Source organism: Caretta caretta, chromosome 25 (genome assembly GCF_965140235.1).
Source record: "Caretta caretta isolate rCarCar2 chromosome 25, rCarCar1.hap1, whole genome shotgun sequence".
NCBI classification, from domain to species: Eukaryota; Metazoa; Chordata; order Testudines; family Cheloniidae; genus Caretta; species Caretta caretta.
The window spans coordinates 4,968,234-4,986,181 of record NC_134230.1 but is presented as its reverse complement, the minus strand read 5'-3'; the positions used below and the strand labels follow the sequence as shown (position 1 = coordinate 4,986,181).

Below are 17,948 nucleotides of genomic sequence, written 5' to 3'. Positions count from 1 at the left end.
TTAAAACCTCTTTAAGCCATCTTCAGTTGGTCTCTTTGGATGGTCTCTTTGAGTGTGGTGTGTTTTTTTTGTCCCATTCTGAATATTATGGCATTGAGTCAAGTTTCCACATGCTCAGTCCATTGTGGGTAGCAGCTCTGCCCAAACTTGTTGTCACAAAAAAATTAGCCTTTGGTAAGGCTGACTTCCTAACAATTGAAGACAACAGTGGATTGCTATACTAAAGTTCTTGAAGTTGTAAGTAAGTGGCAAGTAGATGGTGACCTTGATTGGTATTTCATGAAATGAAGTAACTGTAGAAGACTATCCCACCTGTACTTAACCATTCTGCACTGTAATCCAGGGAGTGATGTTATAGTACAAATTAACCACTAACCAGTGGACATGCCTGGGATGGATTTATTGTGTTCAATGATAATGCAATTATTGGAATTATTAATGTGAAGCCAAAGTTGTTGCACATACCACAAAGAATTGAATCCATCAAACTCAATTTGACTTTGGCGATTCAAATGTCAGTGAATACAGTCACTGCTTGTAGGCTTAAGTCATTTGGTGGGTCTGAGTTCCCTATATCAGAAGGATTCATCTTCACCATTTTAACTTCTTTCTTGCATTGGTTGACCTTAACATTGCATTTAAGCACTGGTGGGCAACGCTCCATTTTAGGAGTATTTTTAGTGAACACAAAGCATTTTACAAGCTTTGCAAGTGCTGTATGTTACAATATGTTGGGGGTGGCAAACACCATTTAAATCGAGCACAGAGGGACCTAAAAAGCATATTTTAAAATTCTTAGGTTAAAACCTCTTTAGGCCATCTTCAGTTGGTCTCTTTGGATGGCAAAGCATATTTGGCTATTGAGCGAGTGGTACATGGAATATATTTTGTCATCTGGGCCTGTTCCAACTCCTGTTGAAGTAACATTTCTTGGAAGCAAGTTTAGGCTCTTTAGATCATTATTACCCCCAAATTGTCCATTCCATCATACACATTGTTTTGAAGTCATGCCATTGTCAAGTCCAGAACTGGCCAGTCCTTATCTTACTAATATTTTGAAGCCTACACAGAGTAAAAATATTCTGCCTTTTCGTTCAGAAGTAACGAGCAGATTTCTCATTTACACTGACTATTAGCAAGACTGATGGACTTTAAAAAGCTCTGAGATGAAAAAACGTTCTGGTTGCCTGTCCACATTTTTTTTTTCTATTTTCAGTTGCTCATGCTTTAATCAGTCACGGCCCTCTACATGAGAACATGAGCTCTGTTTGCTACGTGTTCATCTGGTCCTGCTGCTTGTTCTTCGACTGAAATTACCACTCTTGTTTGTAGCATCTCTTCCACTGCCAGCAAATGCAACATCACAAACATTTGGTTGCTGTGGAAATGTTGCAAACATTGATTTAAGGTGAAAAAGAAGCAGCAGAAAATAAAGAACTTTTAAGAACTCATGTCCCATATTCAAGCAGATATTTCTCATTTAAATGAGGCTGCATTAATATAAAGTCAGATTAGAAGAATTATTCCCAGAACATTGAAATGTACTTAATATTATCCCTGGGTTAGGCCTTTGAATATTGCTTTTGAAACATGTCAGGTTCAAGGCTTGGGTTTATGTGAAGCTGGAGACTTGGTCCCAGATTTTCAAACCTGGGTATTTCCATTTTGGGCTCCCTATTTAAGACACCTTGGGCCTCATTTCAGAGGTGCTGAGTATCCATAAACTCCAGTTTACTTCATTGGGAGTTGCGGATGCTCATCTCTGAAAATCAGGCCACTTTTATTTAGGTGTTTAATTTTAGGCATTTAAGTTTTACCCTTTGTCCTAAATCTGTTTTGGATAGGTCTTTTTGGCAATTGATGCTGGGAACTGGAATAGTTTACAAAGGCTTCCTTGTTCTGGGGGTAGGGGTTTAAGTATGTGTTACAGCTGCCCATGGCTGTTTCTCTTGATTAAGAAATGGTACAAATTATTGTTATACAACATGTCATCAAACAGTATCTAAAAACCCAAGTGTAATGTCAGGTTTATTAATTAACACTTGAATCATGGACCTACAGTAGTAGACATTTTTTTAATATTGACATTCTACTAGCTTTGTGATAGTGTTTTTAAGATTTTCTAAAATGTGTTGTAACTTCCTTGTAGAAGAAAGTAAACCCAGATCTACCAGTTGAGATCAAGCCCAGTAACCGAGCTCGGAAAATGCACGAGGAGAAGATGAAAAAGCAGAAACAGAAGGATATGGTAAAGAGACGCAGAGAGGAAGAGCAGCGTTGGCACATGGAAATGAGGCGAGTCCTCCCTCGGAGATCACTTTCACAGAAATGTGGATTTTAGGGATATTGCAAGATTCATACTTTTGTGTTAATTCACACCTTCCATTGAGTTTTGTTAGTGCAAGGGCTCTCAATCTGTGGGTCAGGCTCTTGAAGGTGGTCACAGATCTGTTCTTCTTCCCTGTCTGTGCAAATGCTTTCTTGTTAAGCTACTTGCACATTGTCTTCTTGAGATGCCAGAAAAACCCATGTCTTGACTTCTGTAGTGACAAAAGAACTGATGCAAAGGATTTGGGGCATATTTGAGGAAAACCCTGGTTGTGAAAGCCTTAATGGATGGGAGATAGGCAAAGTAGTCAAATTGTTTATGGAGTTATAGGAAGTAAAAGGTTGAAAAGCCCTGCCATAATAGAAAAGCTTATGACCTGACAGGAGTCTAAAGATGCTTTAGAGCTGTATCATCCAAGACCATTGCCTCTACATAGGGAAAGTGAAAGCAGATGTGTTGTCTTGTTCTCGCTGGCTGGTACTTTATCCTTGCTGTAACTGAACAGCATTTGAAGGGGAGGATGTAGGCCTGTTTTTGCAGTAAAGTGTGAAAGCAATGTAAGTTGAATGAATTAGACTGTGGCCTGTATTTTGCCTTCACTTCTCTAGAGCAGGGGTTCCCAAACTTTTTTCCCTGAGGCCCACCTGTGCAGCTGCAATAGGCACTACAGCCGGCTATTAACATGCGTCTGTCAGGGAGAGAGGGGTCCTGTGAGGCGTGCACGGCCCCCTTACCTCAGCAGGGACCAGGGCCAGCAAGAGGGCGGAGGGGCCAGGCAGTGCCACCGCCAGCTCCCACCAACTCCCTCCACCTCAGCAGCCCGCTGAGTGCCTTGAGCTCGTCACCTGGCAGTCCTTCCCCAGTCATCCACCCAGCAACCTAGCGTGCCTCACAGGCACCCAGGGCTGGCCTTAGGGAAAATGGTGCCCTGGGCGAACTTGTATTTTGGCACCTTTGGCCTTCGCTGCCTCCCTGGGCTTCCTCCCCCTTACCCCCACTGTTTCTCTCTCCTTCTGCACCCCCGCCTCCGTTGCCCTAAGCTCCCTTCCATGTCCTTGCATACTAGGTCTGCTCCAGTCCTTACCTCTTGACCACGGCGGCTGGAAAATGGCAGCTGCTGGCTGGGTGGCCCCCAACTCCGCCGAGGGCAGACCACCTTTGGGCTGTGGCCCACAGTTTGAGAACCCCTGCAGTAGAGCACCAAGTGGAGTGGGACGACTGATAGCTTTTGTAATGTCTCAGAGTACATGCTGGATAGTGCTCCGTGCCATCTTTTTTTCCCCACCACACCCAGGCCCCATTAAGTATGGGCAGATAGTAGGCATATGGCACTGACAGTGCCACTCCCAGCTGGAGGATGCCGCTAGATATTAGTTCCTGTGTAATGCATTTTGCGGGGAATGGGTAGAAAAGGCTCCTTAAGCTTTTCTCTATCATCCATTCTTTGCAGAATCTTGACCTGTTAATAATTCATTTAACACACTGATATGCAGTCATCTCTGGTGTGAAATACAACAGCTGTTTAAACAATACACAGCAGAGCTAGGGCAGGAAATGAGAAGATCAGCAATCTCCGATTCTGATTCTGGCTGCTTACACAGTTAATCCAATGTGTTAATTTTCTTCATATTCTCCTGATGCACTCTTGCTAACCTGATAACAAATAACGATTATTTGTTAACTTACATACAGCATCATAGGCTTTTCCTTATCAGATGGTCAGAGGACAGTGACTGTATTGAGCCCAGAAGTACTTTAATACAGTTCATCTTTGCTTGGTGTAACTGTACCGCTTTTTTTTTTAATCTCTTTCCATTCAGGCGCTATGAAGAGGAACTGTACTGGCGGCGGGTAGAGGAAGAGCAGTTATACTGGGAAGAGCAGCGGCGGCGGATGGCTGCAGACTGGCATCCACCCCCACTTATGGGCAGACCTGGCATGCCAGTTCCTCCTCTCTTGGTGGGTAACCCTTGATTCAATTCCTGGAAGGAGAAATGTGAAGAAGTCTGGCATCTGATGAGGTTCAATAAGGATAAGTGCAGGGTCCTGCACTTAGGACGGAAGAACCCAATGCACAGCTACAGACTAGGGACCGAATGGCTAGGCAGCAGTTCTGTGGAAAAGGACCTAGGGGTGACAGTGGACGAGAAGCTGGATATGAGTCAGCAGTGTGCCCTTGTTGCCAAGAAGGCCAATGGCATTTTGGGATGTATAAGTAGGGGCATAGCGAGCAGATCGAGGGACGTGATCGTTCCCCTCTATTCGACATTGGTGAGGCCTCATCTGGAGTACTGTGTCCAGTTTTGGGCCCCACACTTCAAGAAGGATGTGGATAAATTGGAGAGAGTCCAGCGAAGGGCAACAAAAATGATTAGGGGTCTGGAACACATGAGTTATGAGGAGAGGCTGAGGGAGCTGGGATTGTTTAGCCTGCAGAAGAGAAGAATGAGGGGGGATTTGATAGCTGCTTTCAACTACCTGAAAGGGGGTTCCAAAGAGGATGGCTCTAGACTGTTCTCAATGGTAGCAGATGACAGAACGAGGAGTAATGGTCTCAAGCTGCAGTGGGGGAGGTTTAGATTGGATATTAGGAAAAACTTTTTCACTAAGAGGGTGGTGAAACACTGGAATGCGTTACCTAGGGAGGTGGTAGAATCTCCTTCCTTAGAGGTTTTTAAGGTCAGGCTTGACAAAGCCCTGGCTGGGATGATTTAACTGGGAATTGGTCCTGCTTCGAGCAGGGGGTTGGACTAGATGACCTTTTGGGGTCCCTTCCAACCCTTATATTCTATGATTCTATGATCTTTAAACTGTGTTTCAAGGCTAGAATGTGTGTTCCCTTATTTATTCTTTGAATATTGCAGGATTAATTTTTTGTGTCTCCTAAAAACCCATCACCAGAATTTGGAATTGGTAATGGACTCAGATTAACTCTTTTAGTTGGTTGCAGCATTTTCGACAAATGCATATTTGAAATGTTGGACTGCTTGGCAGGGTAAACATATAAACTTCAGATCACTAATTTGTTGTTTATACTATGCAGCTCAAAGGGTACGATTTGCCTTCCCTGTCCTTATGTTCAGCAACAAAATGCCACTTGAAAACAGTTGTCTATGTCCTCTTAATCCCCTATGCCTAAACTCATAAGCCTCTTCAATTTTTATCACACCTATATTCTGCATATCTTCCCCTCCACTCATTTGTGCCCTGCACCCAGACACTCACCCTTTCTGTTAAAAACGTCCTTTTACATTCGGGCAAGAGATCACCACGTGATTGCACATGCGTGCGCACACACCTACTTGAGATCTGCTGCAAGGATTCCATATGGCCGTGCCATACCTGCGCTTGAGTAGGTGGTGCATTACAGTAGCAGGAGATAAAATATGTACTGGTGAAAATTCACTTTTTAAATTGGAAAAATTATTAGCCAGCTTTGCTAAATACTTTGTAATGTAATCTGTACATTTACACATGTTCCATTTATGTGCAGGTTACTAAAGTGATGGTTGTCACATACAAAACCCCTGTACAGTGAGCTGCATTTTCTTATTATACTTTCCCAGTCCTTTTCAAACCATTTAACAAGCGTTTTTCAGGCAGTCTGACCTGGAGGTCAGATTTCTTTTTGTTTGATTCTCTGAGGCAGGCTTTAGTAAATGGGGTTTTTGTTGTAATCATAAGCATATAGCTCTAGACTTGCCTTTCACCACAATAGATGCTCTTTTTCCTGCCCTCAGTGACCACTTCCATTTAACCATACTATTCCTTTACTTTTTAAGGCTGTGTCTATATTAGTGCACCTCTCATGGAACCTTATTTATCTTAATCACTGGAAACTGGGAGGCTTATTTACAGCTCTCACTGAATCTTCTTAGACGAATCTGTCTATACTGACTGGGCCAAACCTCTAGGTATGAGGTATGGTGTCACTCTGTCCCAAGCCACCTGATACATTTTTAAAAAGAGAGGCCACATGTGGGGATCTGATTAGTGATTGGTTCTGTGATCACTGCTGGGATTAGGAGGTCTTTATAGTCAATGTGAATACACCATGACTTGAGAAAGCTGGCTAGGAAAACTCATGAGATTGCTCATTAACCGCTGCAGCTGAAGAACTTGGAAAATCACTTGTTAGTATAAATTTGAAGCTCCCTCTACTCATGTCTTGGTCCTGCTACTGTGCCATATACAAATCATCCTGCAGCTACATCGAACCTTTCATCCAAATGAATCCTCAAATCCCCTACTTTTACAAATTCACTGATGTAGCACTCATGTTAATTATCTTGCGCAGCATTCCATCCTCTAGGTTGGAACATGACAACTGTTTAGTGTGTAATAACACTGCACAACACTTCAGTATAGGAAGTGAAAAATATCTTATCCTGTTGAAATTACAGAGGAAATTGAGGGAGGGAGAATGTAACTACCTAAATTGGAATTTTATCTGGCCACAGGGCACAAATGGTGCTGTGGATTCATCACATGTGGTCAGGACATTAGGTTTTAAAATCTGATTTACAAAACTTCACCTCCTGGAATCCAGCACCCCCTAATGCTGTGACGGAGCATTAGTGCAGTACTAATTCAGAGGGAAGAACACCTCCTATTGAGCCTCACTTTCTGCAGCAGCGAAGTTTTTCCCTACTGCTTTTCTAGCCTGACCCTTTGAGACTTGACAAAATTCCAGTTGCTTGCTGGAATTTCTTTGCTTTAATTGTTTTCACATAGTCTTCTGCATCTGTTCATGTAGTTGTGAATGTGTATACGATGTCTACTAGTGATGGCATCGCTAAGAATTTTTTTCATTTTTCTTCGAGTGCTTGCTCATGTGGATTCCATTCTAGGTGTGGGCATGTCCGCGTGCACAGCCATTGGAGATTTTTGCCTTAGCAGTAGCCATAGGGCCGGCTGTGGCGACCCCTGGAGTGCTGCGCTCATGCCAAGGTATATCAGGTGTCGCTGGCCCTCCGCCCTCCCAGTTCTTTCGTACTGCCCATGGTAGTCATTCAGAGTGCCTCTGTCCCTTGCTTTGCAAGTGGCCAGCAGTTCCTTTCCTGTTTTAGCCTTGTTGTAAATAGTTCTATTGTTTCTTAGTTAGTAGTTAAGTAGCTAAATGTTCAGTTAGTGTGGGTCCCATCGGGGACTTTGCCCCCAGGCAGGGCATGCCCCGTTCTCCAGGTTTTAAGCCCTGCTCCATGTGTAACAGGCCTATGCCTGTTAGTGACCTTCACAGTAGTTGTCTACAGTGCCTCAGGGAGTCCCATGTGAAGGAGCATTGTTGCATCTGCAAGAACTTTTGTCCTCGGACACAGAGGGAACACGACATATGTCTCAGGGCCCTCCTGATGCAGGCAGCCCTGCACCCAGTTTTGGAGCCAGCTCGGCCCAAAATGGCACCCAGCACTTTGGCCTCAATGTGTAACACACCTCCGGCACTGGACTCCTCCCAGCACCAGGCAAGCCTGATAAAAGTGAGCTGGGCACAGGACTCTGTTCGGGCCTTATGCCCACTCTTGACCTGCACAAGGGCTCCACCTTAGGGAGTTCCTCCCTTCAAAAAGACCCGACTCTGGGGAGGAGTACAGGGTCCAAGCTGATGGTGCAGTCGACGCCCGCTCAGCTCTTGGCGCCTGCAGAGTCAAGAGAGCTCCCACCACAGCTGGCACCATGTTCAGTGATGGAACTGGCTAAGGCTCCCTGCAAGGGCAAGCCTGCCGGTAAGGCCTCGTACAAGTCGAGTGAGTGCCACTGGTCTCCAGAGCCAAGGCAGAGCCCTAAGTTGCCACACTCTTGGTCTCTGCAGCCCAGGTCTCTGGCCCATCATTACCAGGCATCGGTACCATGTACCCGGTCCCCATCTTCGCACTGGAGCTCTCCCAGGCATAGACAATCTCCCTGGTACCGGTCCACATCACGTCATTGGTCGCTGATGCTGAGACCTCATCACCACTCCCTCACACGAGGCCATTCTCCCTACTCCTGGCACCAGTCATCAGTAGCCTCCAGACCTGGGCCTCGATGGCCCCGCCCTGGTCACCAGAGGGCGCCAACTTCTCCGGATCAGAGGCACATTTCAGCCCCTCACCCAGGCAACAACGGGAAGGGGCTCCAGGGGGTGTGTCTATGGCATCAGGGCCGGCCTGGCAGCAAGGCCAATGGCCTTATTGGAATGCCTGGGGGTTCCCATTATGCCATTGCCCCACTCTCGCCAACCCTCAGTTGCCATGTTGGACAGGCTGAAGTTGGCACCCATGGCACTGTCAGCACCAGGTTCGGTGCAGGATGCTCCAGTGACTGCCATGGATGTGGAGCTGGTGCTCACCCCAAGGCCACACTCCCCTTTGGGGGAAGATGCCGGCGGGCCTCCCCTGGTGGTCCCATCATCTTCCTCCCCGAGTGAGGCGGTGGTGGGCCCTCCAGAGCTAGCCCACCAGGCGATTTTAAGGAGTATCAGGCGCAGCTCCGTAGGGTGGCTTTGAACTTGGGCCTCAAGGCAAAGGAGATGGAGGAGAAGACGAACACATTGTTCAATGTGCTCTCGGCAGCCACCCAGCCCGGGTCACACTCCAGGTACATGAGGGGCTCCTGGACATTGCCAAGTCCATCTGGCAAACCTCGTCCTCTATTCCGCCCCACGTCTAAAAGAGTGGAGAAGAAGTACTTCGTCCCTGTGAAAGGGTTTGAGTACTTATACAACCACCCGCCACCAGAATCGTTGGTCATGTCAGCGGCCAACTAGAAAGATAAGCAGGACCCCACCAGTTCCGCTCCTAAAAATAAAGACGCTAAAAGTTTGGACTTGTTTGGTCACAAGATTTATTCTATGGCCAGCCTCCGGTTTCGGGTGGTGGATCACCAGGCCCGGCTGTTACAATTTTAACTTATGGGAATTCCACCTCAAGTTCAAAGACTCCATGCCCCAGGATGTGACCCAGGAGTTTGCAGCTCTGGTGGAGAAAGGCACAACGCAGCTCCTTGCTCCCTCCAAATGACCTGGAATGTGGCCGATTCGGCTGTCTGGGTTGTCACCTCAGCGGTGGTTATGAGGCACAGTTCCTGGCTCCACACTGTGGGCCAGTCCCAGGAAATGCAGGCCTCTTCTCAGGACATTCCATTTGATGGTGTCGGCCTGTTCTCTGACCAGGCGTAGACACAGCTGTATGGCCTTAAGGACACGCGGGTGACTCTCCACTCCCTGGGGATGCATACTCCTCAGGTGTTAAGACAACTGTTCCGACCTCCACCACGTCCACAACAGTGGCAGCTTGTCATGGGCCTACAAGGAAGCGGGACACCAGGTTTAGCCGCTGCCGCCGCTCGTCGTCCCACTTCCCTGTGCAGCCTGGCCCGGTGACGCACCAAGGGGTCCAGAAGCGCTCATTTTGAGGGTGCGCCAGGGAGCAATGCACCAGCCATCTGTCCAGATCCTTCCCACCCTTTTCTTGACTGCCTCTCCCCTTATTGTTTGACATGGTCCAGGGTTACATTGGACCGCTGGGTCCTGGACGTAATTGCTTGGGGCTATACTCTGCAATTCTTGGTCATAGAATCATAGAATATCAGAGTTGGAAGGGACCTCAGGAGGTCATCTAGTCCAACCTCTTGCTCAAAGCAGGACCAATCCCCAACTGAATCATCCCAGCCAGGGCTTTGTCAAGCCTGACCCTAAAAATATCTAAGGAAGGAGATTCCACCACCTCCCTAGGTAACACATTCCAGTGTTTCACCACCCTCCTAGTGAAAAAGTTTTTCCTAATATCCAACCTAGACCTCCCCCACTGCAACTTGAGACCATTACTACTTGTTCTGTCATCAGCTCCCACTGAGAACAGTCTAGATCCATCCTCTTTGGAACCCCTTTCAGGTAGTTGAAAGCAGCTATCAAATACCCCCTCATTCTTCTCTTCCGCAGACTAAACAATCCCAGTTCCTTCAGCCTCTCCTCATAAGTCACGTGTTCCAGTCCCCTAATCATTTTTGTTGCCCTCCGCTGGACATTTTCCAATTTTTCCACATCCTTCTTGTAGTGTGGGGCCCAAAACTGGACACAGTAGTCCAGATGAGGCCTCACCAATGTCGAATAGAGGGGAACGATCACATCCCTCGATCTGCTGGCAATGCTCCTACATATACATTCCAAAATGCCATTGGCCTTCTTTGCACCAAGGGCACACTGTTGACTCATATCCAGCTTCTCGTCCACTATAACCCCAGGTCCTTTTCTGCAGAACTCCTATTGAGCCATTCTGTCCCTAGTTTGTAGCGGTGCATGGGATTCTTCCGTCCTAAGTGCAGGACTCTGCACTTGTCCTTGTTGAACCTCATCAGATTTCTTTTGGCCCAGTCCTCTTAGTTGTCTATGGCCCTCTGTATCCTATCCCTACCCTCCAGCATATCTACCTCTCCTCCTAGTTTAATGTCATCTGCAAACTTGCTGAGGGTGCAATCCACACCATCCTTCAGATCATAAATGAAGATATTGAACAAAACCAGCCCGAGGACCGACCCTTGGGGCGCTCCACTTGATACCGGCTGCCAACTAGACATGGAGCCATTGATCACTACCCATTGAGCCCGACAATCTAGCCAACTTTCTGTCCACCTTATAGTCCATTCATCCAGCCCATACTTCTTTAACTTGCTGGCAAGAATACTGTGGGAGACTGTGTCAAAGGCTTTGCTAAAGTCAAGGAACAACATGTCCACCGCTTTCCCCTCATCCACAGAGCCAGTTATCTCATCATAGAAGGCAGTTAGATTAGTCAGGCATGACTTGCCCTTGGTGAATCCATGCTGACTGTTCCTGATCAATTTCCTCTCCTCTAAGTGCTTCAGAATTGATTCCTTGAGGACCTACTCCATGATTTTTCCAGGGACTGAGGTGAGGCTGACTGGCCTGTAGTTCCCAGGATCCTCCTTCTTCCCTTTTTTAAAGATGGGCACTACATTAGCCTTTTTCCAGTCGTCCGGGACTTCCCCCTATCGCCATGAGTTTTCAAAGATAATGGCCAATGGCTCTGCAATCACATCCACCAACTCATTTAGCACTGTCGGATGCAGCGCATCCGGCCCCATGGACTTGTGCTCGTCCAGCTTTTCTAAATAGTCCCGAACCACTTCTTTCTCCACAGAGGGCTGGTCTCCTCCTTCCCATGCTGTGCTGCCCAGTGCAGTAGTCTGGGAGCTGACCTTGTTCGTGAAGACAGAGGCAAAAAAAGCCCTTTTTATGGGCTTTTTCCACATCCTCTGTCACGAGGTTGCCTCCCTCATTCAGTAAGGGGCCCACACTTTCCTTGACTTCCTTCTTGTTGCTAGCATACCTGAAGAAACCCTTCTTATAACTCTTAACATCTCTTGCTAGCTGCACCTCCAGGTGTGATTTGGCCTTCCTGATTTCACTCCTGCATGCCCAAGCAATATTTTTATACTCTTCCCTGGTCATTTGTCCAATCTTCCACTTCTTCTAAACTTCTTTTTTGTGTTTAAGATCAGCAAGGATTTCACTGTTAAGCCAAGCTGGTCGCCTGACATATTTACTATTCTTTCTACACATCGGGATGGTTTGTCCCTGTAACCTCAATAAGACTTCTTTAAAATACAGCCAGCTCTCCTGGACTCCTTTCCCCCTCATGTTATTCTCCCAGGGGATCCTGCCCATCAGTTCGCTGAGGGAGTCAAAGTCTGCTTTTCTGAAGTCCAGGGTCCGTATTCTGCTGCTCTCCTTTCTTCCCTGTGTCAGGATCCTGAACTTGACCATCTCATGGTCACTGCCTCCCAGGTTCCCATCCACTTTAGCTTCCCCTACTAATTCTTCCCGGTTTGTGAGTAGCAGGTCAAGAAGAGCTCTGCCCCTAGTTGGTTCCTCCAGCACTCGCACCAGGAAATTGTCCCCTACGCTTTCCAAAAACTTCCTGGATTGTCTGTGCACCGCTGTATTGCTCTCCCAGCAGATATCAGGGTGATTGAAGTCTCCCATGAGAACCATGGCCTGCGATCTAGTAACTTCCGTGAGTTGCCGGAAGAAAGCCTCATCCACCTCATCCCCCTGGTCCGGTGGTCTCTAGCAGACTCCCACCACGACATCACCCTTGTTGCTCACACTTCTAAACTTAATCCAGAGACATTCAGGTTTTTCTGCAGTTTCATACTGGAGCTCTGAGCAGTCATACTGCTCCCTTACATACAATGCAACTCCCCCACCTTTTCTGCCGTGCCTGTCCTTCCTGAACAGTTTATGTCCATCGATGACAGTACTCCAGTCATGTGAGTTATCCCACCAAGTCTCTGTTATTCCAATCACATCATAATTCCTTGACTGTGCCAGGACTTCCAGGTCTCCCTGCTTGTTTCCCAGGCTTCTTGCATTTGTGTATAGCCACTTGAGATAACTCACTGATGGTCCCTCTTTCTCAGTATGAGGCAGGAGCTCTGCCTTCTCGCACGCTCCTGCTCGTGCTTCCTCCCGGTATCCCACTTCTCGCCCTCCGTCCCCCCTCTTCCCCATCCCTCTTCAGGGACCCTTCTCACGAGCATCTCCTTGTTCAGGAGGTCGAGAAGCTCGTGGGTTTGGGGGCTGTGAAGGAGGTTCCTCCAGACATGGAAGGAAGAGGATTCTATTCCCGCTACTTCCTAATCCCAAAGGCCAGAGTGGGCTTCAGACCTATCCTGGACCTGCATGGCCTCAACAAGTCTCTCAAGAAGTTCCGCATGGTCTTCCTGGCCTCCATCATTCCTTCCCTGCATCCAGGGGACTGATACGCGCACTTGACTTAAAGGATGCGTACTTAAAGGCCAAAAGTCTGACAGCTGCGCACGTAGGGGCATGCACACCTAGAATGGAATGGACATGAGCAACACATCTCGAAGAACAACAGTTATGAAAGGTAGGTAACCGTTTTTTCTTCTTCTCAGCTCCCAGATGGTAGTAAAGTTTGTTCTTTTCTGTCTCTCAGCCTACTAGACGTCCAGACTCTTCTGATGACCGTCACATCATGACAAAGCACTCCAGCATCTACCCAACAGAGGAGGAGCTGCAAGCCATCCAGAAGGTCGTCTCCCATTCTGAACGTGCTCTTAAGCTCGTCTCTGATTCATTGACAGAGCAAGAATCTGAAAGAGGAGAAGATGATGATGAAGAGACGGGGTAACAAACTTTTATAGACTCTTTCCATAAGTAGTTACTGCAGTATTGTGGCAAGATGAGGTTGACACTTTTGGTGTGCTGGGAAAGCCATCATCCCAGAATAGCTGTAGAGCCTTTGAAGGGGACGGGTAAAGAGACCACATCAGCAAAATGAGAGTTTAAAAATGGCAAAAAGGAATCTTCCCCTCACTCTCATTTGTGCATCTGTATTTTGTTTGCCTAAACATTAGTTAGGGTAGAGATCAGAGCTTGCGATACATACAGAATTGGCTTCCTTACTTAGTGGCTTTAATTTGGGTTTTCTGTCCCATAGCACTGGTTGAAGCTAGATTAAAAAGGGTTACAGTAATGTCCCATTCCTGCAGAAAATGTTCCAGCTGTCCATAGCTGACACACCACTTGGCAATTAATAGTCACTTCAAAAGTAGTAAAACAAAAATAGTCTCCCTTCTGAACAGTTATACGTGGGGTGGTAGTGAAATTTTTATGCTATTTCAACGTAATATTTTAAATAAAATATTCTGGAGAGTTCTTGTATTTAGGTTTACATTAAAGGTTTCAAAATTACAATCAAAAGGCAAATGTGTTGCGAAGTAACTTATAGTGGACCTACCACTAAAGTTGCTTCAATGAATTTGCGCTGCAGCAGAACCAAAGAATTGCATGGAGATTTCAGTGTCTTTCTGTTTTAACAAATACAGTGCAGCAATTTACTTCAGTAGCCTTAATTATATTGTTAATTGCCTTTTAGTTCTGCTTTTTAGATATTTTGGGGCTTCCTGTGATAGATTTTTAAGGCTCAGATTCAGTGTAGATAGCTCTGTTTGATGTTTTCCCATGACTTCTCTCCTCAACAGGAAAGCAGAAACTGCATCCCGAATTCTGAAAGGTGTAATGCGAGTTGGCATTCTGGCAAAAGGGCTTCTTCTCCAAGGAGACAGGAATGTTCGTCTTATCCTACTCTCTGCCCAGAAACCTACACACACCCTCTTAAAGAATATCACAGAGCAGCTGCCCAAGCAGCTTTCAGTAAGAGTGGATCCTCCTTCTTTGTTTCTGATTTCTAATGACTGTTTCTCCTTTGCTTGTTGTCAGGAAAAAGGATACCTAGAGCATAGAATAATCCAGTACTGCTTATTGAAGATTAACAATATCCTAGGCTATGTACAAAACAAAATGGAAAATACAGTTCCTGCCCTTAGAAATAGGCATTGTAAAAGGGAACATGTACTGGGTTTTTTCTGCATTCCATCTCAAAATGTCAATTTCCATTATAGTAGTAGGTAGCTTAGTGGCTTGCTGCACTTGTTTGCTTGGTTTTTTTTTGTTTTTTTTCTTCTCTCCCCCCCACCCCCTCTTTGCACACAAGAAATGATTTTTGGGTGTCTTAGTTCAGTCCTTTTAAGGCTCTTATATCACAAAGCTACTACAGTTTGGCATAATTTGCATGATGGGACAGTCTGCTCAGGAAAGTCTCAAGACTAGAATGACAGAGTTGCATGTCAAGCTTGAGGTACACTGGTAGAGCTGTGAGAAAGCACGGCCAGTAAGGGCCTACTGCAAAAAACCAAACAGTATGCTGCTCATTCTATCTGTTTGTAGTGGTGTTGTAGCTGGGGTCCTGGTCCCAGAATATGAGAGAGACAAGGTAGGTGATTTTTTTTTATTGGACTGACTTCTGTTGGTGGAAGGGGCTAGATTTCAAGCTACACACAGCTCTTCCTCAGGTCTGGAGAAGGTAGACAGTGTGTCTGAAATAAATACAAGATGAGAGAGATTATTAAGTGTAAGAGGTTCACATATGCTGTAGGAGACAGCAATTTAAGGAATTGGGCAATTAAAGGTTAGCAGGCAGCAGAGTGTATTGCAAATTACTATAATAAGCCATAAAACCAGTGTCTTTGTTAATATCATGGTTTTTAGTGTCCAGCAGAGTTATGAATTTAAGCTCCCGGGCTTGTTGCTTGAAGGCGTATTGTGGGATTCCTTTGAGGACAAGGACTGAGAGGTCAGACATGGAATGATCACTTTGTGAAAAGTGTTCGCCAATGGATGATGTGGTTTTCTGTCGCTATCATTTTTCTGCATGGTTTCATTTAAGAGCTTAGTGATTGGTTTCACCCACATAGTTGTTGTTGGACCATTTGATGCACTGGATGAGGTACACCACATTTTGTGATTGGCATGTGTAGGATCCATAGATCTTGAAAGTTGTATGTGGGAGGTACTGATCATTAAATTAGTGGAGATAGATCTGCATGTTTTGCACCTGTTCTGGCTTGAGTTGGTGTGTCCTGGTCTGGTTGGAGCTTGCTTCTGAAGACACACGTGGTGAGGTTGGGGTGTTGTTTGAAAGCCAGAAGAGGGAGTTTGGGAAAGATTTCTTTCAGGATACAGATGTCTCCATGTCTGACCTCTCAGTCCTCATCCTCAAAGGAAACCTGCATAATACCTTCAAAAGATAAGCTTGGGAACTTAAATTCATAACTCTACTGGACACCAAAAATTATAGACTTAACACACACACACTGGTTTTATGGTGTATTACAACAATTTGTAGCACGCCCTATTGCCTCCTAACCTTGAATTGCCCACTTCATTTAAAGTGGTCTTATACTGCATGTGTGAACTTCTTATGCTTAATAACCTGTCCCACCTTGTATTTAGCTCAGACACTCTGTCTACCTTCTCCAGACCGGAGGAAGAGCTCTGTATAGCTCAAAAGCTTGTCCCTTCCTTCACCAGGAGTTGGTCCAATAAAAGATATTACCTCACCCATTTTTTCTACTAATGTACTTGAAACTGATGCTACATCATTCCTAGCTTTTAAACTATATTAGTCAATTTCTTTCTTGAACAAAAAATTCACCAAATAAGTTTTTTTTTTAATAGTGGGGTGTAGAGGTAATGCTGGCACATGAACTTGAAGGTGAAACAAGTGGAGTTTTTGTTCTTTTAACTTTCTAGACGTTAACTGAAGATGAGTATGAAGTTTCATCTGATGCTGAGGAAGCAAATATACTCATCTGTTCATGCAAGGAACCAAAAATGCAGGTCACAATTTCAGTCACATCTCCTCTCATGAGAGAGGATGCTTCCACTGACGAAGGTGAGTAAATCATTGATGGTTTAAAATTACTTCATGTGTGAAAGTTTTGATGTACTAAATACGTAATAATTTCCAAATGAAATAACCATGGTGACTGAGCAGACATTTTGATACCTCTTGTTGATTTGGTTACTACTGTCGGAATACTTCCAAAGTGACAAAATCAGGAGGCTGAAATCCTCCTCAAACTCCTGTGCTGCTTTTTCCCTTCACCTTCCAGAATGGGGGGGAACAGAAGATGGATGGAGATAGCTGTGTTCAAGACTTAACTTTATGAATCTGCAGACTTAATTGTTGTAATCTGCTAATGGAGATTTTTGTGCTGCTCTCAATGCTTTCAGAAACACATTCTCATTTGAAAAAGCCTGCTTGCTTTTCATGGAGGAGACAATGATCTCTAATCGCAGTGCAGTCAGGCTTCTGTCTGTGGATATGATTTAGAAACTACAGTATGCTAGTTTGATAGCTATTAGTAACAAAAAGTTATGCTTCTGTTATGGTCTTTTACAACAACTCTTGGTCTCAAAAGCTTTGTAAGTAAGTGGTGCAAAGAGAAATTCATATATTTCTTTCCTCTTAGAAGCAGCAGCAGAATCTCAGCCTGACCCCTGTGATATTTTGAGTCAACAGAAATGCCTAGAGTCATTGGCTGCCCTTCGTCATGCTAAATGGTTCCAGGTAAAGAGCTTTTCCAAGCACTGAGATGTGTTGTGCCATTTCCCATTGATTTACTAACGTAGTACAAGGAAGGAGGCACAGTTTTGTGCTGCAGAGCTAACCATGTTTATTCAAAGTGTAACTGATGCTATTGGGGGCATCTTCTGTATAGTGACCCCAACATTCTCGTGTACGCATTCCAACTCATCCTCTCCACAGTACAGTAACTTAAAATAGGAATATTTCTAGAATATAAATGAGCCCGTTATGTTTTTCATAGGGTTTTAGTGAAAATAAATCCTGCTGAAGCAAAATATTTTATCTTTATTCTGGCAGGCTAAAGAAGTCTGCGTATGTCAGCTCCTGTCAGTAAATGGATCTGAGAGGATCGTTTTATATGTCACCTTCACCACCTAGCTTAGAAATGCCCTTTTAGAGCCTAAACTTTCAAATACAACTGACGATTGTATAAGAGCCACTGACCTTCCTTTGTCCTTTGACGGCAGAGGTGTTAACTTTCCAATTCATCTTGAGTGGTTTCTTACAACATATTAATTCCTTATGCTAAACAAACCTTGTTTTTAGCTGTGACACTCTTGTCTACCTTTCCCAGATCTGAAGAAGAGCTCTGTGTCAGCTTTCAAGCTTGTCTCTTTCATCAGTGGAAGTTGGTCCAATAAAAGATATTACCCCACCATGTCTCT

The 17,948-nt window shown here is 45.3% G+C and overlaps 1 protein-coding gene across 3 annotated transcripts in view; it reads left to right on the top strand.

Annotated features, from left to right (window-relative positions):
• The window catches only part of LOC125627219 (zinc finger RNA-binding protein), a 91,944-nt gene that overhangs the window by 64,781 nt on the left and 9,215 nt on the right, over positions 1-17,948 (top strand). For all 3 annotated transcript variants that reach the window (XM_048831111.2, XM_048831113.2, XM_048831114.2), the window contains exons 10-15: positions 2,150-2,295; positions 4,150-4,288; positions 13,288-13,478; positions 14,336-14,507; positions 16,446-16,587; positions 17,168-17,265. In XM_048831111.2, the coding sequence (XP_048687068.1) occupies positions 2,150-2,295; positions 4,150-4,288; positions 13,288-13,478; positions 14,336-14,507; positions 16,446-16,587; positions 17,168-17,265 (888 nt within the window). The remainder of the gene's footprint in view (positions 1-2,149; positions 2,296-4,149; positions 4,289-13,287; positions 13,479-14,335; positions 14,508-16,445; positions 16,588-17,167; positions 17,266-17,948) is intronic.